The 27,576-nt window shown below is 46.5% G+C and overlaps 2 protein-coding genes across 2 annotated transcripts in view; one reads left to right on the forward strand and one right to left on the reverse strand.

Moving 5' to 3' along the window:
- Positions 1 to 14,085: 14,085 nt before the first annotated feature.
- The window catches only part of KLHL28 (kelch-like family member 28), a 13,626-nt gene continuing 135 nt past the window's right edge, over positions 14,086 to 27,576 (reverse strand). Inside the window, exons 2-5 of the mRNA XM_009321623.1 lie at positions 24,510 to 25,408; positions 21,618 to 22,061; positions 18,739 to 18,947; positions 14,086 to 18,112 (exon numbers count right to left, since the gene is read on the reverse strand). Of these exons, the coding sequence (XP_009319898.1) occupies positions 17,949 to 18,112; positions 18,739 to 18,947; positions 21,618 to 22,061; positions 24,510 to 25,408 (1,716 nt within the window). The 3' untranslated portion in view covers positions 14,086 to 17,948. The remainder of the gene's footprint in view (positions 18,113 to 18,738; positions 18,948 to 21,617; positions 22,062 to 24,509; positions 25,409 to 27,576) is intronic.
- The window catches only part of FAM179B (family with sequence similarity 179, member B), a 47,346-nt gene continuing 45,972 nt past the window's right edge, over positions 26,203 to 27,576 (forward strand). Inside the window, exon 1 of the mRNA XM_009321635.1 lies at positions 26,203 to 26,272. Within this exon, the coding sequence (XP_009319910.1) occupies positions 26,203 to 26,272 (70 nt within the window). The remainder of the gene's footprint in view (positions 26,273 to 27,576) is intronic.

Below are 27,576 nucleotides of genomic sequence, written 5' to 3' on the forward strand. Positions count from 1 at the left end.
GGCAGGGTCGGGGGAGCAGCGGGGGCTGCAGGGGGGCACTGGGAAGCACAGGGGGGTTTATGGCAGGAGGGCAGTGGAGGCCTCCAAGGTCTCGTGCCAGAGCACCCTGCAGAGCCTTCGCACTCCTTCCCTGGCGCATGGGGGGACTTTGGGGCACCCCTGCACTGGCACAAGCAGTATGGCAGGGCCGTACCATGGACATGCCCTTCCCATCCCAGCCAAGCCACGCCATGGTGCAGAGCAAGGCTGGCCGGGGTGCCAGTCTGGGCAAGGGGGTGCCCGCACCCTCCCTGAAGCTGTACCTCCAAACTTCCCCTTTCCCAAGGTGCCTTCAGCCCCTCCTGTCCCTGCTGTGTTTGCCCTTTCCTGCAGCCTCAGGCACGGGGACGGTCATGGGAAGATTTCTGGGGCAAGGGGACGCCTTCTCCCCTCTGCTGGGTGGCTGAGATGAGGCACCGCAGGGACCAAGCCACAGCAGGGACCAGCCTGCTCCCCTGCCGCCCCACCCTGCCAACGAGGAGGACCCAAACCCAGTCCCCTGTGTCAGCCTGCAGAGCCTCCTCTCTCCTGGCGTTTCACTGCCCCTTCATTTCATTTATTGTTTTCACAGCTTTCTCGCTGAGCTTGGTGAGGACTTTGAAGAAAAAAAAATGACTGTGTTTGTTTCCTAGTTGGGTACCAACCTGAACTGAATTAGTACACACTGAATAACCACAAACCCTTTGGGAAATTTATGCTAAATTTATAAAATATTATTATCTCTAGCTCTCCAAATTAATCTGCACAAGTAAGTAAAGTACTTTTTCATTTAGGACAATTCAGGATTTAAAATAAACAGTAAGGCAGAGAAAACTCAATACACACTTTGTGTATGCGCTAGCATACCTCCAAATATTAACTTTGATTTCCAGCACCACATGGGAAAGAAGTAGAAGCTAGAATGCCGTATTTAGGAGACACTTATTCGTAGCCTCTGTTTTTTCAGTCTCGCAGGGCAGCCTCAGCAGCTGAGATCTGCAGAGAGAGACTGGTTGCCAGCCCAGAGCTGCCTGGGTACTGCTGCCCTGCCAGGGCTTGGTTTGCCGGGGCAGCCGCTGCGGCGTCCCAGGGCGAGGGGTCCCAGCAGCGGCCAGCTCCCGCATGCACATTTCCACAGGTCATATCACTTCCCTGACACCCAGGAGCACTCACTGTTTGGGGCTGCTGGGAGGGGGCATAGATCATGTCCCACAGCCCTCTCCCCACATCGCTGCCGGTGGTCCTGCCACGAAGGACCAGCTGCTGAGGACCTGCTTGCCCACCTTCCCCGGGCACGTGTGGCCTTGCAGCAGCAGGGACGGCCGCTCCTGCCTGGGGATGGTGGCAGGGAAGGAGAGGGAGACCAGCAGCCCTGGCTGGGGGGTCCCAGGGTGACCAGCATCCTCCTGATGAGGCCCGAGCTGCTGGGGGAAGCACCGGCCAAGGGTGGAGGTGGCTGGGGGAGCCCTGCAGCACGGCAGCTGGGGTGGCTGCTAATAGGGGACAAAATGCATGCAGGGCTCACCCCAGAACCCCAGGGGAAGCCCCTGGCAAGCCCTGGCAGCATCTCTCCTGAGATAGCAGTGACAGGGGCACCCTGACATCTGTGCCCACGGCCACAAGAGAGAATCACGCAGCGAGTGCGGCATTGCTCAGTTTTATTGAACTTTCGGGCAACTGCCCCCGGGCAGGAGGGGTCTCGGCTGGGTGCGCTGCTGACATCCAGTGACCACCCAGCTCCACTGCAGGTTTCTGTTCCCCGCCATCACTCTGCGAAAGAGCTCGCAAAAAAAAAAAAAAAAAAAAGGCTTTTCATTTTCCTGAAAACAGCCTTTGAAAGCCCGTTCCTCGGGGGAATATTTGCATTTTCTCTGGTCTTTCTAAACACAATGAATTAAAGCTGACGAGGAAGGGACGTGCATCACTGGAGGAGCTGCACACAGACGCTACCCGAGCAGTTCCTGACACCCTGTCTCAGCACCAAGGTGGACTTGGCACCACGTAAATCCCCACACACTCAACGTAGTCTCCCATTCCCGGGTTCAGGCACCAGCCGTGGGCAGGGACAAGGGACCTGTCCTGTCCCTAAAGCCGAGGTGGTCCTCGAGCAGCACAAGCCTGTTGTCCAGGCAGGGGGGCAGCACGAGGCTCTGCCCAATTTCCTTCTCCTGAGGACGGAGGAGCTGAACTCCCCTCCTTGCCCCAAAAAACACATCCCTGAGCCTGCTGGGCTGCCACCCTGAGCCCGACGTCACTTGGGCCATTCCCTTTTGCAGTGCCTCTAACGTAGCCGCAGCCCTGGGACCTTCACAGCATCCTTCGTGCAGCAGAGCAGAGCCTGAAGCTCGGGGGTAGTTTGGGTGCCTGTCTGAGAATATAAGAGTGTAAAAAGTATAAACATGAGTATAAAATAGTCTCCCTCCGCCTCTCCTCTCACCGCACTGTGGGCAGGCAGCCCTGCACACCAGAGCCGCCCTCCCTGGGATGAAACAAAGGGTGTTTGCAAGCCCCCGCGTGCCTGCTTTCATGTGACGGGCAGTTTGGAGCTGACGGATCAGGGCTTTCAGCACACCCTGTGACTCGAACATTTATCTCTGCTGGGAGCAGAGGAAAGCAAACACTTTATTCTCATTATATTTTTTCCTGGCAATATACATATTAGTAATTTGAAGACATTAACTTTTTATTTAGGGTATTTAGGGAAATACAACCATCTGTTCATCCCTGAGACAGACAGGGAGGGATGCCTGAAGCTTCAGGTGCATTTTTTTAACCATACAACTGGGCTCAGCACCCCCCAGACTCCCACTGGTTAACCCAGTTTGACCGTGCTCAGCACAGCCTGAGGGTCCGCTGCTCCAAAACAAACGGCCCCCCCCGAGGCCACCCTGTGCTGGGAGCACCCGCTGCTGGGAGCATGCCCGGGAGCGGCCACCGGCTCTCTGCCATGCCAAACCTCACAACGCAGCGCTCAGTGTTGATTTTAACCAGAGCAAAATTTGGAAGGGAATTAGTCTCACAATAAATCCAGTCCATCCAGGTCCCAGAAAGCACGAATCATTCAAAAATCCCCCTGGCTTCTGAGGAAGGAGTATTTCCAGTACTGGTAACCCTTATTAAAAAATGTAATTCAGTGAATGAGCTACTGCTGTTTCACGGTGAGGTCCAGAGGGGAACCACCACTGTCCTGAATCCAAATTATCCAGTGAGCGATGGTCAGACTTTAAACACATACTTCTTGCTCTTGGCATTTTCAAGTTTACCCCTTTTAAAGTCAGAAAACTTCCAAAATAACAGGCTATGTCTGTTCTTGACAGGCACGCATTGTTTCTGTTGTGCTGAAATCATTTCAAGAAGGAAATTGCATGGCAGTTTGTCAGTGAAGGCAGGGAAGGCAGCTGGTTAAACACGGGGGAGGAATGGAGGTGACGGGAGGTGTGACCAGTAAGCGAGCAGCAGTCACTGGTGGGGGAACCACTGGCACAGATTTCTGCCGCTCCTCTCCCCGCTCCTCCCTGGCATGGCTGGGCATTGCTTTGCGGCAGGGCACACTCTGCCAGCCCAGCTCCCACACCGCCCCGTGCATCCCGCCTGGGCTGGCACGCAAAGGCATTTCGGTTTATAAAAAAAGACTTAAACTGGCCCAAAGGCCAGCATTCAGCACTCACTGCTGGCTGTTTCTGTGTTTCGTGTTGTAATTGTAACAAGTACAACATGTTTTTTTTAAGTTTGTTGTGGGTGAGTGTAGGATAATGCAGTCCCTGTAGCTACTGTAGTTGTGCCACGAAGTGGTAGCAGGTTTGAAGCTCTCCGGGAAGCTGAAGCCGGGTGAACGGGGTCTCCCCAAAAAGCCTGGCTCTGCCCTGGCATCCCCTGCCACCAGCATCAATCCCCGGGACCTGCGGTCTCACACAGCGTGGGCAGCACACGTGTGCCCCCACGGACGGGCAGGCAGAAATGTCTGCAACCAGCCATTATTTCTGGTTTGGTTTACCTCTTCATTTTGACCTTTCTCTGCTTTAAAAAACATGCTAGCTTGTCTTCTGGGAAACCCCGACCATTGCTGTTTGAAGTGTGAAAGTATTCCTCTGCATGAATGCTGTCGGACCCAGGAGGAGGACCTGGCAGCCCAGCAGTGGCACTAGCCACCGGGCACCGGCACCGTGTGCGGCACAGGGTGCCATCCCGGCAGGTGTGGGGCAGCCGGTGCCAGGGGCAGCCTGGAAGCGGGGTGGATAATCTCATCGGCAATACGGCGGCTTTCTGCAGGGAGGCACAGACTGACTGCGGGGAGCCTGATTTTAAAATTCGGCAGATGATAACACTCTGCAGGGCATAAAACATGAATTGTGTAACATCAGATGTATTTTCCACCACTCCTGCTACTTTTAGGCAGCGTCAATATTAAAAAGCCCACAGGAGGAAAGGCTGAGAGTGGCAGGGCAGGAGAGGGAGACGGAGGCTGGGGAGCAGGGCCAAGCGGGATGGAGAAACCTGGGCTCCCAGCTGTACCTATCTGGGTCATACCCAGCCGGGCCGGCTTCGCAGCGCTGGTGGGTAAGGCTCCCTGGAGAAAAAGCAACCTGATGGAGAAGGTGCAGCCTCCTCCAACCTTTAAAGATAAATTGGGGGAAAAAAAACAAGCTGCGGCTCAGCTGCCCGTGCTTTAACGCCCCTCCGTGCAGCCCGTGGGTGGCATGCGGAGCGTGGCGAGGTGGTGCGGGTTTTGCAGCCCCGGCCACGCACCCCTTCCCTCTGGGGATGCCTGCGGGGTCCCTGCAGCCCCGCACTGAGCTGTCACCCTGCTCGGACCAGGGATCTCCTCTCCTTGCTTCATGAACGCTGCGCAGAGCGGGAGGCACTTGGCTTCAGTGGGGACAGCCACAGGGATTTATTTCCCTCCTCCCAGGCTCCTGCTGTAAGACAGAGCAACCCGGCAGCTGGGAGGGCAGGGACCTGCTGCCCGCGTGCTCCCTGGGCCCTGCCTGCAGGAGGGCACCAGCCAAGGCGTCCGTGTAGGCACCAACCAAGGCATAACAAGACATAACGCTCCCTACCCTCAGAAGCAGCAATGGGTACATCTTGCTTTGGTCTTTTAATGTACTAAGACATCTTCACACAGCTCCCCGGGGTGTGCAGTACGTGTGCATGTTATTCCCACAGGCAGGGCAGGCAGCGAGGGGCAGCCAAGTCCTTCGCAGCCAAGACTCAGCTGGACGCAGCTGCTGCGAGGAGCCTTTCCTCACCTCTCCTTCGAGATGCAGCATCTGTTTTGTGTGCAGAACCATGCACGAGTGATTGCAGGCAATTGGTGTATCATTACCTGCTCTGAGGCTTCGCTCCCACCCGCAGCCTGCCTCTTACCTTCAAATCACCCCTGTGGCCCTGGCTCATTGCTGTGGCTGGAAAACAGGCAGCGGCTGCCTTGGCAAGGCAGCAGATCTGCGCTTGTGCTCATGAGGCTGCATTCGCCTCCACTTAGCCTCCTCCTCTGCTTGCAGGAGGGCTCGTGCCTGATACTGCGTTATTTCCACGCTGTTCCTTTCAGTGCTGACTTTCCAGCAGCATTTGCCTGCATGATTTGTGCATTAGCTGGGTGATTCCCCTGCTTTGGCTCAGGCCTGGCATCTGCAACTGAGAAGAGATGGCAGCAAGCTTCATTTCAAAAATTACTTGGAGAGCTGCTGCATCACAGATTGATCTAAAAGGATGCTGCCTTCATGGGTGTGCAAGGACACCGTGCTGTGTACAGCTTCCCGGCTTTAAAATGCCATTCAGATTCAGGCTTTGGGGGAGTTTTTGTGTTTTATAACCTATGTGCCAAAGAGGTGACCCCTAGAGCACAAGGTCAGCCACACGCAGTGCATTAGTAAAACAAAAGCAGTCCCTGCAGTGGTTTATTCACTGGTGCAGAGGCTGGGGCATTTGGAGAAAGGTTTTCGACCCCTTTTATTCACATCATCAAATACTTTCCCTGAAGGAGACAAAACATGTTGTGCCTTTAGGGTGCTGGTGCCAACAGAGGTGACAGAATGGGTCTGTGGGGCCCTCAAGCACCCCCAAAATTTGGACCCTCGAGGCCCTGAGCAGCTTCCATGGCACTGGGTGAGATTTGGGGTGCCAGCACCCAGAACGAGGGAGCAGGCACAGCTAAGCTCCTTGATCTTGGAAGCACGTGCAGAGAGACCACGTTTCCCCATGCAGCCCGGGCACAGGGGGGGTTTGGGGGGCTGAGCTATGTGTCCCCGTTCCTTTCTCTAGAACAAAACCCCGCAGGCATATCCAAAACAAATGGTGAATCCAAACGTGGCTCCATGTTACTGAAAGATTTTTTACTGGGAGCTGAAAAAATGTGGTTTATCATGATCATACAAGGGAAATAGGCTGGGATGGCTTTCTGTTCAGGGCTGTGCGGTGCCCTGAGGGAGGACAGTCAAGCAGCTCTTCCCTGCCCCTTTCCCCCTCTCTGGCAGTCCTGCCCCTTCCACCGTGCTGGCGATCCCCGCAGCTGGGAGCAGCGTCCTGCAGCTCCCCCCTCCCTCCTGACTCTGGTGACCCGCGGCTGGGATGGACCGGGCCTGCCGCAGGAAAAGTCACAAATACACAGATTTTTTCAAAGGGCAGCCAAGCTGATGTTTCCCATCTGCAGGACACTCAATAGTCCAGTTGTGTTTTGCTTGAGGCCAACCCCCCCCCTCCCCAGTGCTAGTGCTCTCCCAGATTAGGCAGGAGGTTCCACAACCCCTTACCCACCTCCCTGGAGATGCTCTGGGCACCAGTGGGCTTATTCGGTCCAACAGTGGTGACCCGGACAGAGTTTTCTCTTCCACTTTTTTTCCCTTTTTCCCCTTTTCCTAGGCGCTACTGGAGGGGGCTGCTCGGCAACACTCCTGTCCCCCCCGCGCGCTCTGCTCACCCACACTGAAGAGCTGTAACCGTTCCCACAGGCAGAGGAGCAGATCAGGCTGTTACCCAGGCTTTTTCCTGAACTGTAAATTGTTTTTGGCTTCAGCGGGGGTTTTCTTCTGCGTTTGACTGTTACGCTTTCCCGCAGACAGCAGCCCCTCTATTTCCAGGCTGTGAGGCTGCATTTTCTTCTCTCCGGCTAGCGGGAGTCTCTTCCCTCGGCTCATGCATTGGTGGCGGTTGTAGGATCATAGAATCATAGAACCGTTTGGGTTGGAAGGGACCTCTAAAGGCCATCTAGTCCAACCCCCCTGCCGTGGGCAGGGACATCTTCCACTAGATCAGGTTGCTCAGAGCCCCGTCCAACCTGACCTGGAATGTTTCCAGGGATGGGGCATCCATCACCTCTCTGGGCAACCTGGGCCAGTGTTTCACCACCCTCAGCGTCAAAAATTTCTTCCTTAGATCTAGTCTGAATCTCCCCTCTTGTAGTTTAAAACCATTGCCCCTTGTCCTGTCGCTACAGGCCCTGCTAAAAAGTCTGTCCCCATCTTTCTCGCAAGCCCCCTTTAAGTACTGACAGGCTGCAATAAGGAGCCTTCTCTTCTCCAGGGTGAACAACCCCAACTCTCTCAGCCTTAGCTGAGATGTTTCCGCTTGTCCCTGCTCTGCTCACACCCTCGAGAGCCCTGGGAATCAACCTGTTCCATGGAGTCCCACTGGGATACCTGCTCACGGGCAGCTTCTTCCCCACTGCTGGCGCGTTCCTTGGCAATCTGCTGGTGGTAAGGAGAGCGCGGTGCGGCCCTTTGGAGACGGGGAGAGGGACTTAACAGGACTTCCGATTCTTTCTTCACGGTCCCCTTGCTGCCTGCAGCAGTAGTACAGTTGATACATACAGACTATTGCATTTAGTTTTGCATACATGAAATATACCTATTAATAATGCAGAATGTGATTTCTTCATTCTGCATTGTTCAACAATCGTGGAGGGATTCTGCAAGGCAAATCCAGGTCCACATCAGAATTAAAAACCTGCTGCATCTTAAGTTTTATAATGGGCTGAATGACTGCTCCAGAGCCTGGAGGTGTTAGGACTAAAATATGTATCCAAATTTGCAGCTCAAAGCTATTGGTATTTGAATTTCGTCTCCAATTAAATAAAGCACTCAAGCATGCACTTAACTCTAACTCTCAAGTAACATCACTGAAAGCAATATCATTTTTCTACTTCAAAATGCACAGGACTTGTCTTTTTAATAGCACCACCTAAGAACACAGCCTGCTGTATGCCTCTGTGGGAGCGGGAAAACAGAGGTGGTTTTTTTCTCCCCTGGAGAACTGAAGGGCACCAGCTATTTCCCTTCTAGTTAAACACTGTTCTACCTATTCTGAAAAAATAAAGCCTTGAAACTGAAGTGCTTTCCTTTTCCCCTCCGCCTTCCCCAGTCCCTGCTGTCCCTTTGGTCACCAGCTGCAACGCATCTTCACCCCAGAGCGTGTCAGCTCCGGAGAGGAGGCGGCGAGAGAGCCGGCCTCCTCCGCACAGCCGTCGTGATAACCCGCAGGGTCGGCTGCGTCGCGTCACGCTGCACCATGGAGTTACATTACCAAGGTTTCGCCATCAGCTAGGACAGTGTGCCTTATGAAGGGTTGTCTTTATTTGTACAGGTCACGAGCGCGAGCTAGGGAATTATAGCGTAAACACGGCAAGTTAGTTGAAACGGTAATTTACAATAAAATAAGAAAATACCAAGAACACTGTGAAGTGGGAGCACCTTACCAGAACAATCTATGCGAATAAAACTGGCATCTCAGTACTTTGCCCACAGGTGCTGAAACAGCCGGGGTGAAGGACGGGCGGTGCAGGGGACGCGGTGCCCCACGCCTGCCGGCAGGCAGAGGGCTTGGGGTGTGGGGACTGCACCGGGCTCCTGCCCGGCCGCCGTCAGCCTCCCCAAGGACACCACCACGAGAACAGCCATTTATGTGACCCCTCAAGCTAAGAAAAAGTGTTTTTCTTTGGGAGGAAGAGTAACAGAAGTTACGCTACATGGTTAACTCGGTCTGGCATAATCCACGCATTGGGTTAGTCCCGTTACTGCCCCCCACCTCCCTCTGCCCCCCCAGCTGCCACCGGGACGGGCCCCGTCACTGCGGAGCTGCCCGGAGTGGTGGGGGGGGGACAGACCTGGCGAGAAGCTGGGGCCGAAAAGCCCCCGGCGCAGAGGCGGGGCACACGCGGGAGCCGCTTTCCCCCCCGGCGGCAGGCTGACGGAGCTTGCCTGCCCACCAAAGGCGGGCTGCCCGCGCTGCCCGCAGAGCGGCGGTGGGTGGGCGGAGGCGGGAGGCAGCTCTGAGGCAGGGCTGGCATTTCCCCTAAATGTCCCCTCCAGAACCGGGCGGCGCACAGGGAGATGAATCGTGCGGAGCGAGGGCTCCGGGGAGCGAGGGAAGGCAAAGGCTGACGGGCGGGCAAGCTCGGGACAGTTACAGCACACGGGGGTGGGCTGAGCTCTTTGGACCACAGCCTGCTCCACGTGGCCCCGAGGCCCTTTTGGCAGCCCACGGGTTACGGCAAGCATTTCTGCCCCTTGGCTGGGCCACGCCATAAGCAACCCCACGGCGCTGCCCCTTCCCTGGCTCTCGCGTAACTCAGGCACAGCTCTCGGGGGCGAATTTGGGCCGTTTGCCATTTGCCGTTTGCTGAAGGGACGTGTTTTTCTCCGTGGCTGCGTGGTGGAACCACCAGAACAGTTTGGATAGATGGTCATTACAGCACAGTTGAAAGGAGAGTAACTCGTTGCCGTGCTGCTTATTTTTAAGACGACAATGAGATTGTCAGAGGAATATTTGTATTTTCAAGTATATTATGCAATGAAATTATTTCAGTTTTGCCAATATCCTGGTTTTTTTGCAGCTGATACGTTAACGTTTGGAAACACTTTAATCTGTCCATGGAAGATGAACGCGTGCTTCCAGCTCACACACAGTCTAAGGACTGTGTAATACAGTTTCCAAATCTTTTTCTCACTTGCCAAAGGCATTTCAGAACTACAGAAATGCTGGGAATTTTCAGGCATGGGGCTTGCAGTTTGTGCAGCTGGCAAGTTCTCTAGCTATTAAAAATTACTTTTAGAGTAATTTTTAATTAAAAAAAAGAGTCATTAAGACTTCATCGTTGCAATTTTTAATTTTGACAAAGTTCAAGACAATGGAAAGACACTTTAAATGACTGGATATGTCTCATTTTACAGTGCAATAATCGTTTTTATGCCAAGTCCTAAAATCGGAGTACTCTGGTCCCGTATGTGCTGGAGCTTCTGAAAGTGCATTAATAGTAAATTAAAGCAATTTCTGGGTAAAAAAAGAGATTTGAACATAAACTGCCTTCAAGAAGCTGGGGGAGAAGGGGCCAGCAGCCACAGCAGCGTGGCCGGGGGCAGAGGTGGGAGCAGCCCCGGGGAAGGGCTGCGGCACACGGGGCTCCGGGACTGGCCGTCAGGCGGTTCCGACCCACACGACATCCTTCCCCGTCCGGGAGGAAAAGCGTGGAAATGCAGCCAGTCACACTGCGTCGAGAAAAGCCTTTTGCACCTCTGTGCAGGAAGGCTCGGGCTTTAAAAAGCGGGCAGGAGGCAATTGTGCAGGTCACGTCCGTGTGGTGGAGGTTTGAGCAGGGGAGGGCTCTGGGGTGGTTGTGCTCAGGGAATCATCAACGGCAAGAAACGGGTGCGAGAGGAGGCTGGGCGCTCATCCCGGCCGTGCCTGTTCTCTGGGCGGGATGGGTTGTACCCCTGGCACTCCCGGTGTGCTGAGTACCCCTGGCACTCATCCAGCCTGCTCTTAGGTTGGTACCTGCTCTGGAGACCCGTCTCCACACCTGACACGGACCTGAGCAACCCGATGTCACCTCAGTCTGCTCCTCCTTTGAGTGTGTGGGGTGGCAGGGCTGGAGCCGGTCACCTTCAGAGGCCCCCTAAATGACCTGAATGATTTTCAAGTAATTTGTTCTGTTTAAAGGGTTTTCAGTCAATGCTGAAGTTCTTTGCTTTCGTTTTCGTTTACTTTAGGTACAATTAGAAACAAATTCCTAAATTTTCAATTTACAGCAATATTTTGAGATGTATATTCTTAGTTGTTTGTTGAATAATGCATGAAAATATTAAATTCAATCAGTCAGGAAAATTTGACTTATAACTTACAAGGTTAACAATTTTTTTCCTTAATTTCAAAGCAGGTAGGTTATGGGCAAGAAATAAATACTTTTTAAACACATCATCTCCTTTATTCTATTTTAAAAAATATGAAATTTCACAAAATGGGTGATCTTTTTTTTTTATGTGTATGACTTTTAGAAACAATTGTCATTATTGTTCTGCACTTGCAGATTATTACAGTTTAATAACCAGGTCAAGTGTTTACGATGATTTCCATCTTCCCCGAGAAATTCCTCGTGGAGTCTGGACTCATCCGGCAGTCGTCCCCAGGCGACAGGGCTGGGTAAGTGCCCGGTAGGCGTTGTTCGGTGCAGGCTGAAGTGTGCTGGGTTTTTTTGTTTTACCTAGTAGCCCTTATTCTGGCTTGGGAAAACCACAACAGCTGAAATTTTCTGTGCCCGTGTCCTGCCTCAAACACGCCAGTCAACCGCTGGAGCTGGGTGTCTGCCCACAGCAGCTTCTTTTGGAGACCTGACTGGCACGGGTGGGTGGCCGGTGCCCACATCTGCCCTCGCTGCAGAGGGAAAGTGAAGGAGGAGCAGGACGGGGTCTGGGAATGGAGTACAGAAACATGAGGATTTTTTGGTTTGTTGGTTTCTTTTGGTCTGTAACTACGGGAATGACCTTACCCAAGGACGAGACCACATACTAGTACTACATAGCAGAAGATAAATGCACAGTGAATTCAGTACAGTCACCTGGACCCCCTCAGTTCATCTGAAACTTTTAAATGACTGATAGAAGTGTGAGCGCACTGTGGCTGGTAATAAAGAGTTTTGTTTTTTTTCTAGACTGGAGCTTTAGTAGCAAAGAAAATTACCGTTTGAGAAGCTTCACGTAATGCTAATCCAGTTTGCTTCGTTTGTCGTATCTCCCAGTTATCACTTCTCTTCTGTTAACCCTGGCTGTTCAGTTAAATCCTGGTACCAGGTGCCGAGGAGCATGAAACGCCGGGCTGCCTGATCCATCCGGAGCAACGCGCACAGTACAGCTGACTAGATGGCCAAAGAGGGAACACGGATGATCAAAGTGATGTTTTCCAAGGAATATAATAGTTCTATCAAACCTTTATAAACTGACAAATAGGAAACTAGTTCTGCTAGATCTGAGTGCCAGGCACCTGCCTTTTTCCTTGGAGCGGAGCAGTCGCAAAGCAGCGTTGAGCTGGCTGGTGGAACCCAAAGCTGTCCTTCGGATAGCACGGGAACTTCTTCCCTTGCGCTTGCCTTGTGGGTCGGCCACCTCCGGGAAGAGGACAGGTCTCCGTGAGAGCTGGGTTCAGGGAAGAGCTGTCTGTGCGAGGGCAGTTGCATCACCTTTTCCATCAGCAGACGCCCGCATTGGATGTTTGTGCTATCCATATGACTTTTTATTTTCAGGTATTTATTGGGAGGTGCCATGAGAAAGAAAAGCACTGTACTGTAGGTTCCCAAATTGACATTTACTGGGTGCACCTACACTGGGCTTAGAAATGTAAATTTTTTTAAAATAAAGCACCAGATTTTTTTATTTTTTTGCCATCTCTAGTTAATATTAGACAGCTAAAACCCCCTAAGTTATGTTCCTTTTACCATTGTGTTCATGGCCATTCCTAAAATTAAGGTCTGTGTATTAAGCATACTTGGGACCCGAAGAAAGAGGAGGACCACAGTAGTCGTGTATTGTACTGCCTAGTGCTCGTTTAGGTCAAATGCTACACAAGGCGTTTGTATTTTTCTGACACAATCTTATTTTTTTAAAAATGGGTAACTTTATGCTAAAATAAACTGGAAAAAATCCTCTCCTGCCCTGTCTATCTGTAAAATGGGGTTTGAATTACCTGCTACATCAATGTGTAACAGCAACCTTTAAAGTTAGGGAAAGCTAAAACTAGAGTCCTTGATGGGCATTACCTGAAAGTCTTTTATTAATGTGAAAATCTTTTTTTTTTTTTTTTTAACATCCTCCCCCCCCAAAAAAAAAAAATCACTTGAGTATTTTCCTTTTGTGCCAGCTTCAGCATGACTAAGACTCTAACAGGCAGTGTTTTCTAGCTGGAGTTCACAGATTACAGGGTTACACATTTTATGGACAGTATTGTTGAGTACCTGTGAGTACCTGTGGTGAATGGCATCTCCTACAGCAGCGACCAGAAGTTGAATTCAGGCTTCGGGCAAGAAAGCGAGTCCAGCATGCTAATCCCTGCTCTAAACTATGTTAAAAAAATTTAACCATTTCTGCCTGTATTTAGACGAAGCCAGCAAAAAAAAAAAAAAAAAACACAAACCAAAAAACTTTCACCACACAATCGCCAAGTCTTAAATTTCCATTTCCCTAATGGAGAGAGAGGGGTGCCTGTTGTTACTTCATGTAAACCATCACCCGAAGTGAAACCACCACCTGAAATACGGTTGTGAGGAGCTGTCTAACAGTAAACTAAGATTATTCAGCTGCAAACCCCTTTGGCCCCGAACAGATCACACTTCTGCGGAGTCACTCAGTGACGCTGGGTCTTCACCGGGAGGGAACGGTTTGTACGGGAGCTTTCCAGAGCACGCTCTTCTGCCAAGGAAAGCGGGAACAAGCGGGTTTGTGTTCCTTTGACGGGTACTGATTCATCGCGGAGACGACAGTTACGGCTACAGGGACAGATGGAAAATAGCAAGCCACGTACTAAAATCCTCTTCCACAGGAGCTTCTAATGCCAATGAGGCAAAGACCCTGAAACGTGGTTATTGGGGTCAGGGTCTTCCAGCCAGCTCAAGCCTCTCCAAGAAGGGCAGGCATCCCCCCTGCTCCACCTCCCCTCAGCTCTAGCTGTTACCTTGCAGGGTTGAGGTACCACCGCTTTTGAACAACTCACAAAGATGTCACTGCCTTAGAAGGGAAGGCTAAAGCTACAGTGTATTTATACTCACCACCCCACGAAAATGCAAAAATAAGTTTTTTTTCCCCCGGTTTATTTACTAAATTGTTTCACATTCAATGAAACAGTTACAACAATACTTACAGAGCATTATCACAAGAGCAAACACGTTGAGAACACTAGTAAAGACCGAGAATGCGGGTTACAGTCGTTTTCCTGTTGAACTCAGATGCCGCTTGTGTAAACAATAACAAACCCAGAACATTGCTGCTAAAAAAGACGTACACATAAAAACACTCTACGTACACAAAACTACATATATCATTTTATACTCCCAACCAAAGCACTCTGGTCAAGTCCGAGTACAATTTGGTATTCTCTGTACAATTATTAAATCCTGCTAAAAATTATAGTTATCCTTGGGTTTAAAATACAGCACAGCGCATAAGGCAAAAAAATAGGAATTATCATCCAGTTCTTTGCGTTGCAGTTAAACATCAAGAATTTAAGGCAAGTTTGGACATTTTGCATTGTTTCATATAGTGAATGGGGACTTACAGATGGCAAATTCACAAAAGTAACACGCTACCTCCCAGAAAAGTTAACTGTTTGTAATGCGCACTGGACACATCTGACCCTCTAGAAATTCCAACTAGACTTTCTGAAGGAAAAGCATTCCTAGTAGGAGAGACTGTTAAGAAGCTTACAGATGAGTATCTTAAAAAAAAAAACCAAAAGAAAAGCCAGAAATTCAGGAACTGTATGTACACATATTGTACAGTACACATACACATAAACTCATACCTGTTTTAAAGTGCTTTACAGATAATTTTGAGTGATTTAGAACTGGATGATAATTTATAGTTGTATGACATCTTATTTGAAGGTCCTTAATTTTTAAACTGCAAGACAGACGTTACAATGAGAGTATTGTTCTTTAAATGCAGATTTAAACCAATTGTTGTGTCTGATCTTCCTATAACCAAGCACTTCAGTGAACAGGACAACAAGCACCCGGAACAGAAAGTGAAGATGGCGTGATTTTAAGTGACACGATCCCTCGGCTGACACACCGTTCGATCCACTTCCAGCTAAACAAGTTCATTCAGTAACAGCAGTCTATTTCATTAGGCATTCGTCCCGTTCTTCATACCAAGCCTGCGTACTACAAAGTTGTTTATGCTGCTATCTCAAATTTAGCAGTACCACATTACACAATACGGGGTCAACCTCTGTGACCTCATTGAACATTGCCACTGCCTAGGTAAAGAGAATAAAACACTTTGCAATTTTAAGTGCTTTGACTTCCATAAATGAAAGATGTTTATTCAAGCATTGAATAATCATCAACGCCACCCTGACCGACAGATTTTTTTGTTCTGATGAAGTCAAAACGATTTCTATACCTTGCACCACTTTCTACTAACTGAAAACAGTGTTTACTAACTGTTTACAATCAGAACATGTATATGAGCATCTTCATTCATGGAATCCTACTGTAGTTAAACTCTAAAAGGTACGGTATATACCGAACTGCGTGGAAAGCCTCCTATCAAAGAAAGGCATAAACTTCTCTTTTAGGTAAGAAATTTTTCTTATTTTAATATTAGTTCGTTAAGCATCTTTATCTCCAGTGTATGTTGGCAAATATGATCATTGCTGGCATCTCTGTGAAACAGACTGAAAAGTAAAACAGCGCATGGAAACACTCAGCGTGTGCATTTACCTGAAGAGAATGAGAAGGCAATCGACGCAACAGGCTGAAACATCTCCTTTAATCCCCAAACCTGCTCCCCTTCCTTCTCCTCCCCACACACAAACACGCAACATAAAACCATGTAGCTACTTGTGTCCTATCAACAGATTCACTGGAACAATTAAATAGGCTATTATTGCTATATAACTAGAATCCTTAGTGGGTCTAATATAATTAACAATTTCAGCGTTTTCAATGCAGTTTATTTGCTTTTAAAGTCCTGCTTAATTCTACCAAATTTGAAGAATACGTGCAGGATTTTATAATCTGTGCAAACACCTGTTATCTACGAATAATGTTTTATGGTGAAGACGCCCTCGCCTCCTTGCCTGTTTAAAATCTGAACGTCAGCGTATGGAAGAACAAGGAACCCCGCTGTCTGCCTGGCTGCCGTTAGCTTTGCAGGAACTCAGAACAAATCAAGTACGCTCAGAACCCTCCACTTAGCATACTTATAAAGAAATGGCTTTTAAAGCAACTCTTTCAAATATTATTGCACCTTCAAAAATAATACTAGATGGGCTTGAAAAACAAGGGGAAACAAACATTAATTTAACATGTTAAAACAAGGGGAAAATAACTCTGGAGGCAGAAAAATTCTTCAGTACCAGGCCTGGCAATACACATACAGACATCAAACCAGAAATTCAAGATAACCATGATTCCTAGTTACAATCAGAAGACAAACCAAAACATTCTAAATTAGCTAAAATTCATATTTGTTCGGTCATCTATTTTAAATAATGTTTATAACCCACAGCATCGCTTTCTATTTATCTGCCCAAATTTTCACTAAGTTTAGGACTATCACAAAGTTTTCTCTCTTGAGATTCTGGTTAATCACAGGAACCGACCTTCAGTACTCCGTTACACAGGACACACACTTGGGATGAGCAACTATGCCCCGCACCCTTCATCCATTGCGACTTGTGTTAAAGGCAAGACTGTCTAAAGAACCCGAGACGGGGTCTCGCTAGTCACTCCCTATTTGTGTATTTGTGAGAATAGGAAAACAAAAAATGTATATCTTCTGGAAAAAAAAAAAAAACAAACACGTAACAAACGTAGAGCTCATTCAGTACACTGTGTTACTCTTGACAGTTTTCATAGGCACGCCTGTATCAAGCAAATAAGAAACAAAAACACCAGAACAATCAAAACAATCATGCTTTATGCATACTGCACTAAAATCAGTAACAGCCTTATCGTTAAGTCCTACATTTAGCACCATGTTTGTAACTGAACACTCTGAGAAAGCAATCATACATTCTTTCAAAAAAGGAAGTTATACGGAATATGGACACAAGTGCGCTTGGGAGAAGGATGGGATGGATTCATTTTTGAGTATTTATTTTGTATCACGCTATGATTGCTGCTGTGGCATCTTCCGATGCACGACTGTTGTAATTTTTCCTTGTATTATAATTGAAAACACACAGCAGACTAGCAAGATTAAGTCATTTAATCTAGCACTCATTTATCCACAAAAAAACCCCAAACAATAAGGGAAAGTTAAAAATGTGATTTCTCTTCAGCAGATCCAAAAATTTCATTACGAGGCAACAAATTTGCCTTGTAAATTTCTTGAAGTAGTTACTAATTACCATCCCAGCCCTCCTACCGGTAAGCGGGTAACAAAGGAGAGTGTGCAGGCAACATACTATGGCATTTATTATTTACAAACCTTGAGATACAGAAACAAGGCAGCCCTTTAGTTACTGTTCATAAAAAAAAAATTACGAAGCACTGGCGTTTTCTTAATATGAAGACACAACCAGACAACTATCAGCAAACTGTCCAGTCATACAACACATTCACACATCTCTCACCCCAAGCACAGTAAACTTCATATTTCATAGTAGGCAGGAGGAAGAGAGAAAAGCTCTAGAAAGTGAAAGGGTTAGATATACAGTAAGTTTTCTAATCATATCCCAGGCATGTACAGTACTCTCTAGAATTCACTGCCATCAACAGGACGCTATCTAAACCCAGCTGGTAATAAGCTTTCCATTCCTTCTGCCCGCGTCACTGAAGTAACAGAGGCCAATAACCGGAAGAAAACAAATCCTTCCTCATTTCAATCCCAACTTCACCACATTCCCCCATCTTCAGAAAACGCAGCGTGTGGTCTCCACCAGCAGGGTTTATTTTCAAGCAGATTAAGCTCCATCTTTGCATCAGGTCCGTAAAGTCCTGCTTCTCATCAAAGTGCAGTCAAACCGAAATTGCATCGACAGTACATCATCCCCGCAGAGTCCAGCCAGGTATCCGAGATGGGATCGTATTTCTGTACAGTGTTCAGATAGGATGACCCTGAATGACCTCCAACTACATAAAGGTAGTTATCAATTACAGCTGCACCAACTCCTATTGGAAAGAAGAAAAAAAAAAAAAAAAGACTGCATGATCACCAAGTGTGGAAATAAGCAGTGGTTTTGCTCCTAATTGGAAACACACACCCCCTCCCCCACCTGAAGGCCGACAGTCAAGTTCTCACAGCCTCTCCTTCTCTGGGCTGTCTTTAAAGAAAATGGGTGTAAATGAAGAGTCCCTCCCTGTTCAGGTCTTACACTCCTTTTTTACTGTTCTCACGCCCTTTCCTGTGACAAAGCAATGCTCTTCTGTCCCAATACTCCTTGTCAGGGAGACAGAAGAGAGGATGCGCTACTGAGTCTCAAGGTAAAATCAAATATAATAGAACAGTAACCACAGAATTGCTGAAACTCACTCAAAATCAATGAAAAAGTAGGGAGTAGAAATATTACTTCATATTATTTTTGTTACAGCTCAGTATTAATAAACTGGACTGTAATTAAAATTAGCGAAGTAAATATTCTTTCACAGAGCTCATTAAGTGACCTTCATTCATAGATGAAGTGCAATGCTCTGCAGACAAGTCACTGCAACTTTATTGCCGCTTCTATCAGGTCAAACGGCGGTTTATTTCCGAAAGGATATCCGAGTTAACTGCTGAGAGTTTTGTACGTCCCTACCTGTTCTGGGTTCCTTCATGGGTCGACACACGGTCCACTGATTTTGATGAGGATCGTATCTCTCAATGCTTGATAAGTGAGACACACCATTGTGTCCACCTACTACAAAAATGAAGCCCAGCATGACACCGACACCAAAGTTTATTCGCTTATCAGCCATTGAAGCGACTGTCTCCCACGAGTTTTTACTTGGATCGTAACGCTCCATGCTGCGAACACAAACAAACAACTTGTGAGGCTTGGATTTTAGCGACATTTGAATTTCACTCCACAAGAAATCTGCATTTGTCAGAGGTACGTCTCGTTCTGCCAACCAACATTACCACACACAGGAATAATGCAACGCAACAAGAGTGCGTGAGCTGACGGGAAATTCTGCGGCATGGTTGCTTTGTGCTACCCAATGGTAGCACACAAGAAACCAACGCCAGTGTTATCGCCTCAGAAGCATCAACCACATCCTACTGTCCTCCGACAACACAAAGCAGCTGGAGGTTCTCAACGGAGTGTTGCCAAAAAGCAGTTTTAACATATTTCATCCTGACACAGCGACTGCAGTTCAGCCGCTTTTCCGACGTCCTCATGCCACTACCCGGGATCTTCAGGTTACGTATTGAAACAAAGCAAGATTTTTTCAAAGCTGGCCTCAGAACTGAAAGCTCTTTCGAGAAGAACCGAACACAACGCAGATCTGAAGTGTATCTATTTGGGTAACACATCAAACCAAAAACTTCCTTGAGGGTTGCCCGAAAATAACAGACAGGAAAAAATGCGGAGAGCATATCCCTCAGAAAAACCAGCAAAGAGGTTGCTGATCAAAACACTAAGGATAGAAGAGGCCTTCAGGATAAAATGGAAATGAATTATCATCATCTTTTTTTTTTCAGTCACTAGAGCTGTACAGCTGGTCAGAGTCATTAACACACTCACGGCACGTAGCCATCCCCTGTCCGAAGTCCAGCTTCAGTAGCACGAGGGGGCAGAAAAGAGGGGAAGAGAAAATCAGAAGCACTACAGAATTGGAGAAAAGGTGCTTAGTTACACAGCAGTCAGCTTTCTTTTAACTCTAGAGCTTGTATGAGTCTAGTGACTGTATGGCATGGCATATTACTCGCACCCTTGAATGATCAATAAAACCAAAATTATTCCATAAAAAGTAAACTAAATTTAAAAAGACAAATAATGAAATATCAGATTCTAGTAACTACAGGGGTTGCTGGCAATTCCTTTCTGACTGAGAAGAGAGATGTGGCACAAGGTGTGAGGCTACTGCAGAATTTTAATGTTGTTAAGAGCTTTCCCTTTAAAGGTACCAGCTTGATAAAGACATTTCCTCTTACTCCAGTGATAAGTCTTACATTTCCTGAAGGGAGGTTGCAGAGTTTACCTGCCAAAGGCCTGTGTGCACACTGAGCATTCAACTTTGGCAAACCACTTCTGGCAAGAGCAAGGGCCTGATTATCTTCCTTTTTTTGTGGTCTGTGCGACATGGTTGCAGTGGAGTGAGCGTCCCAGAGGTCCCACAGTAACTCCTGGTATGCCTGATCTGCTCTGCTACTGACTTTGCTTTGCTTCATCTAATACCAAAGCCGATAGTTCTGCGTGGTACAAAGACGGTATGGAGCTAAGAGTGACCACACAGGACAACAGCGCAGCTTAATTATTCTGGGTCAAATTCCCATGTGAAAAAATCCTCAAGTCAACAGAAAACTTTTAGAGACGGCTTGCTTGTCTATTAAGTATTTCAACTGCTTGAAATTTATTATTTCTGTATATATATTACACATAACTGTAATGAAATATTACAGTTCATAATTTAAAAGACAAGAAATTAGAATGATGTCACATTAAGTTTCATACAATCCTGTCGCAACCATACCAAACAGTTTAACTTATTGCTGTTTTGTATTTCAGTGATTTAAAAAACTGTTTGCATTTTCCAGATGAAAACTACTTAGCTGTACTTTCCTATTTGGAAACCAATCCTTTGCTTCACAAACTGTTTTATATAAAAATGTATCAAGCTTCCTGGAGGGACATACAGCTGATTTGTTCCCATTTTAATGAAGAAAAGAGAGTACAAATGATTTCTTTGCATAACTAAATGCCCCTGTCCATCCATAGAGCGCGATGCGGAACAGAACAGTTAAAGAGCATGCTGGTACCAGGAAACCTCCTTGTGAAGGTATGGTCTGAAGCAAGCCCACTTCTACCCAGGAGCCAGACCAGTAACCACCATCCTGAACTTTATCATCATCAAGACTACTTTAAGATTCCATCTGAGGTATATATTTATTATGTGAAAAATCCTTTTCATTTCAAATCAGTGTTTTAAAAGTTAATCACGCTTCCTAATATTTCTGCAGGCTTGAGGTACAAGTATTTACATAGCACTGGCAGAGCGTAACCCTAAGCAAGCCTCTCCCGAGAGGTCAGTAACTGAGGTGCAGCACCATGACACAGATGCACGTACACTACCTTGGGGCCTGAGCAAACAAGCCCACACAATACTGATCTGCTGAGTTAACCAGCTTGGCTGTCTACAAGGTCAGATGTCTTGCACCACCTTGCTTAGCAATATGCATGTATGTCTTTGTCTTTACCATTTTCCCTTCTTAAGGATTTAAAAAAAAAAACCCAAACAAAAACCACAACGCAAACAAACCAGCTCTGAGCTGGAACACGTAAAGATAAGTTAAAGTAAGGATTTCCCAGTTGAATTATCGACTGATACTGCAGAACAAGGAATAATGAGGCCCCCTGTGGATTACCAATCTACCTTAGAATAGTTTTTAATTGGCTGCCGAACACAAGCTCAACAGTGAGGTTTGCTGATTTCCAGCTTACGACATCGAGCTACACACATCAAAAGCACATACCTGTTCATATGGGCAGGACCATAACCACCAATGGCATATATCATTCCGTCCAAGACAGCTGCAGCAAAACAACTTCTTGTTTTGTTCATTGGGGCCACCAGCTGCCATTCCTTCACTTTGGGAATGTATTTCTCCACAGTTCGTAAATAAGACTGCCCGTCATAGCCACCTAAGGCGTAGAGCTCTCCTGCCAGAACTACCACTCCCAGAGTACTCCGGCTCTCAAACATCCTTTCAAGAGATGTCCAAGTGTTCGTGTCGGGGTCCCAGCACTCCACTGAATTCTCATGCTTTCGGTAACTGATGCCTTGACACACGTGGGTTGCAATCCCTCCTACAACGTATATTTTCTGGTCCAGGACACATATTCCAAATTCATAGCGGGGAATGCTAAGAGGTGCCAGGCCTATCCAGGAGTCATTCTGGGGAAAATACATTTCAACACTGAAATAGAGAAACAAAGATTATGTGAGCAAACCTAACTTTCTGAAGCTCTGTGAAGTGCAAATGAGCATCAAGGAACGCAAGTCTTAAGATTACTTCATATGTCCCATCCAATGTTCGCCGTTTCTTCCAAAAAGAAGAAATTTCTTCTTACGTTTTAGCCCAAACGTAAGCTAAAATCAAATGCTGTTTACTGTTCTAAAGAGTTAAACACCCAGGGCCTCACAGCGTACAGTGCAATGCAGCAACACAGCAAGCAGCCAGGACAGCATCGTGGATAACGCGAGGGAAGACAATACAGCGCTGATGCCACAGCAGCTTTTGGAGGTGGGCTGTGATCGGGGTAAGCTAAAAATACAAACCAAAGGGGTAAGAATGGTAAACTGAAAGAGAAGAGTCAGAACAGCCACAGAGATGGGAGAGAGAGAGATGAGGATAATTAGAGGGGGAAGCACATGTCTATATATATGTACAAACATACAATTAGAAAGTACAGTTTGTAGTTTTATAAATACGTATTTTACGTGCACTGTATAATTTAAACAAAATGACAAAGCAGAACAAACTAATTTGAAAAATCTGTTTTCAAAATACCGCTTATTTGCATTTTCTTTTAATTATACTCAGTGTTAAAATATGGTGGGTCTAGCCTATCGCGTATAAAGTCTAGTCAATCTACCTGAACAGTTTAGTTAATAAATTACTTAAATGATTTAAAAGAATATCTAGTACACAGGAAATACAATCTGTTCAAAAAACATACAAGAAAGTGCAGCCACTGGAGAGCTGATAGCCACTGACTAAGAACCCAGAAGCAGGGACTGCTGAAACACCAGACTGGCTCTTGACAGCAGCAGCCCAGTTAGAAAAGAGCAGTGCTAAATATATTCTAAGTAATTTTGTTATTATGAAGCAGCAGCTAACTGTAAGTGAAAGACCAGCCTTCCTGCAAGTACAAATGAAAAGTAGAACGAGAATAGTGGAATTAAGGTTTCCTACTTCAAAGTTTTAATTGTATTAGGAATTATTTTGTTTAATGGATCCGTGACCTTTTTTTTTTATGTCAAGAGCAATTGTTTAAACTTAAGTATTAACTGAAAAAAACGGTTTAGGAAAGACTAATATGAATAATAAATTAAGGAAGAGAAAATTTTTGTATGCATTAAAACATGGTTAATAGTAGTAAAGAGCATTTTTGTAAAAAAAAAAAAATCAAAACAATCCAAACTACATTGGTATGTAATATTGTTACAATCATTGAAGAAGCTGTGAAAGAAACAGAGCTGAAGAATATCGGAGGATGACTTTATTCACTCAAACAAACAGATTTTTTTATTAAGCACAAAACCCCCCTTTATTCCCAGTCCCAACATCTAGTTTACTATTGATCCCTATTACCGGAAAAGTCAACTTTAAATAACTTTGACAACATCTCTAAACACAGGGAAAAAGAACATACAGATCTTCCCAGGTTTTTAAGTGTATGTATATATATATATACGCAGGCACGGAACTGCCACAGAAAAGAATGTCTCAGAGTAAAATCCTGTCCCAGAATTCAGCTGTAGAACGAGTTCGGGTAGTCTGCCTTAACACAGCAAACATTTACTGAGCTGATAAGGGCACACTCAACATCAAAGCACTATACGTGTATGTGTAAGTACGCATATGTACGCGGCTACTATTTCTGGAAATGTTAATACAATGTTGTAAGTAATCCCAACGACACCAGCACGGGGAAGAAAGCTATTTTTCTCTCTATCACATTCCTTTTGCTCGCATGATTAGCCTCAGTGATGTACTCCAGTAACTGATGAGGAGGTTCATTTTGAAAACCGGGAAAGAAAGACGGTCACTTACCTGTCTCTGCCCCCTCAGATATGGATACCTACTCAGCAGCAGAGATTAAAGTCACGATTACATTATGATCAAGAACGTGACATTGCTAAGAATTACCTCTTCGCTCTTCTCTGATTAAGCCTATTTTAATTCCAAAGACTTTTGAGTTATCAGGAAGCATATTTGTCATACATTAGGTTAAATTTTACGATTTGATTGTCTGGAATAATAATAGATCAGGGAAAAATTACATAAAATGAAAAGACCTGAAAGGACAAAGTAGCAGCATACAAACTTTTATTAACCACTTTTATTAACCAAATTCTCAACCAACAGAATAGAAACGATAAGGTTGTATAGCTATTTGTGTTGGCACAAACAAAACCCCGTAACACTGAAGATTACTCATGAAATCAAAAAGCATTTTGAATTCAGTGCTCCTCCTTGTTAAAAAAAATCTACTTAAAGAGTTCTTATGAAGGACAGCAGTAACTGCAGTCCTGCAAACCACAGCTCTTCAATTATTGTCTTAATCCTCACCCAGGGCAATAACAAACACGCATGAACATCACACCACTCAAGTGCTGCAACAACTTCACTATTACTTACCTTTCCAAACACGCAAACAGTCCAGCTTTTCCTCCTACGGCACAAAGAACTTTAGGAGCACAGCGAGGTCGTGTCATCAACATGGTCTGGTGGGAAAGTCTGTGTTCAGGCATAAAGTGGTATTTTAGGGCCTCATTTAGCAGATGTTTGCAAGTATGGTCATCACGAATGAGATGGTTTGCTTCGTATAACCTCGTAAGAAACTTAACGCTCAGCAGCGGCAACCGAACGCAATGCAGCAGCTGCGCTAAGTACTTCTGTCGCTCCTGCACATCATATTTGATCCAGGACTCTAGTGCATAAAAAACGGTTTCTTCTGTCACAACATTCAAGCAGTCATTGGAAACAATTTCATCCAATTCAGAATGCGTAAGCTCAAAAAATTCTTCCGTCTGACAAACATCTTCAAAGTTCTGACAAATGTACTTGTTAGCAGCCAAGTAGAGGTCATGGCAGCCATAGGTCTCTGCAAAACGAGAAATCCCGATGCAATTGCCAGGATCAAGCTGGCTTTCAAGAAACGCACAACACTCCTTCACCACCAGTTTGACCTGGAGAAGATTCGCAGCTGGAAGAAGCGACTCTACAGTGTCTTGTGAGATGAACACAGTTCCTGTGTAGGCATACTCCACGATGGTCTGCAGGGCTGCCTCGTCAATGCACTGGAACTCCACCTCTGAGTTTTCCTTCTCAGAAAGGTTCCCGGTGAACATGGCTTTGAAGTACGGGCTGATGCTGGCAAGCACCACTTTGTGGGCATGGATCTTGACATCCCCAACTCTAAGGATAATATCACAGAGCTCGTGATGTTGGCGAAGGAGGTTCAAGCCTTGCAGGAGCTGTTCAGAATGCAAGTGGGTTAAGTTGGCAAGCATGTAGGTTGGAGACGACTGGTCCATCTGTGACAAACAGAATTTTTAACGCATTACTCAGGGCTTCATTTCAACAGCTTCATTACTCATGTTACTCAAACATGCAATACATAACATTTAAAAAATATTTTTCCATTTTTGCTTTTATCTTAATTAGGTTTATTACTTTCCAATTTACTCTCTCAATCCTTATGCGCTATGTTTTTTCATGCGAGTTAAATCCAGGACAATCAAATGTTTATTAATAGTGTATGCTATATTGATCTTTGACTTAAAAAAAAACCACCAAACAAACCACAAAACAAAAAACAACCACCCACCCTTTTTATTTTTGTTCTGGAGTAAAATGCATATTATCTCAAGCACTGAATACATGATAGGATTCTACGTCAGATATCTGAGAGAACGGAACAGTGACCGAAACAAAAATAAATAGAGATAAATAAAGAACCGGCTTATTTGAGACAAAGTTTTAGAAGTTCTTAAACTACTTTCTGCTACTCGCCTTGCGGCCTGCTCAGCGCTAGTGTGGTGCAGCCAAGGCCCGCTGTGCCTCCCCTCCGACCCGTGCTGCCGGCAGGGCCCCACCAGCCAGCAGGGACCAGCTCTCCGTTCCCCCTCCCTCGCCCGGAACAGAAGGGTCCCTCCCTCTGCACAAAGAGGCAAAAAGGACCCACAGAGCCAGCGGGGCCCTGGGTTGCAGGAAAAGGGGTGCCGGAGCAGAGGTTACTGTACTCTGAACGGGCAGAGGAGCACAGGAGAAGGGGGAGATCCTCGCCTCACTGAGCGGCTTCCACCGTGAGAGCAAATCCCCAGCGGACATGCCTTCGCCCCCCGGAGGGATCAGACCCGGCGGAGATCGGGAGCTGGGCCTGCCTCCACCATCAAGAGGCGAGGGGCAAGAGCTGGCAAAGCGCTTCCCAGGGTGAGCGAGAGAGCGGGTCGCAGGTGGACAGGCTGAGCATCCTGGTGTCTATCACCATTTCCACACCCTCACGGCACCAGCAGCTACCCACGCTCCCTAACATCACTAGTAAGGGCAGAGAGAAGGATCCTTGTTCCTACCTACGGCTCCACAAAACCTCCAAACACTTCTTCTGAACAGTTTTAGTGCCTTCAAGTGTCACGATGCAAACTATGATACCTGCTCTAATTTCAGTATCATTAAAATGTAAATGGTGCTGCCCACCACTACCTGGTGGAGAAGCAGTTCTGCAGTTCTTTATTCAGACTGAATTATTATACCGGTGAGAGGGTGGAGGGTAGGAATGTGTCAGGATCCTGGACCACGAGGAAACATAACCGTTGTTCTACAGAGAACACTGCAACCGCCCAACTTCTGAACTGACAAGCTGATCTAATTCTGATCTGCTAAATGACTACACAAACTTCAAGATTTCACTTCTTTTATCTTACTATTAAGAAGTTCATCATTTTTACAGCTCCTTAACTGACATCTAATTTGCAGTGAGCCTACTTGCAAAGTGCTTAATCTGAAAGAATAAAATTAGTTGCCAACGTTTAAATACAGAACTTAATAGCACTGACAGAGAAGCGAAGGCTTACAGCTAGGGACAGAAAACCTCTGACCCATTAAAAGGTAAGTAAGCTCATCCCTCTCCGACACTGGAAAAAAACCTGTATCTAAAAGAAAGTATTTTAAGCACATCTGCAAAAGGCAAGATTCCAATCAACAACGTTTTCCATACTATGGCATTTTTGCACCGCAAGTTACATGGGGGGGGAAGAGGGGGGAGAGCTGTTCAGCAGCTAAGCCACTTCCTTTTCCTTTTGTGTTTGTGCTCCGTTCATAACTTGATTGTACATATACGCAGAAATCATAAAACACAAGGTAACACCACATGGAAGGAACAAGGAACGGTTACAGATCAGATGCAAAACCTGTAAAAACAGTTATAAATAACTACATTTAAGTTATTCCACAGAACTAAAACTTTTTGTACTAACTTGGTAGAGATGCCTACTGGTGTATCTCACATACCTCCTGCACGGCAATGCTCGCCCACACCACATATTTGCATGTATTTATTTTATCCTTGAGCAAGAAATCAGAAGCTGGAACACTAACCAACCCTGAAAAACGTACGCTAGTGCTACGATTTCTGCTCACAACACGAATAAAACGGTTGCCCCCCAGCTCCGGACCGTCAGATCCTTTTCACAGTCTGCAGCAG

This window comes from Pygoscelis adeliae, unplaced genomic scaffold (genome assembly GCF_000699105.1).
Source record: "Pygoscelis adeliae isolate BGI_AS28 unplaced genomic scaffold, ASM69910v1 Scaffold43, whole genome shotgun sequence".
In the NCBI taxonomy this organism is placed as follows: domain Eukaryota; kingdom Metazoa; phylum Chordata; class Aves; order Sphenisciformes; family Spheniscidae; genus Pygoscelis; species Pygoscelis adeliae.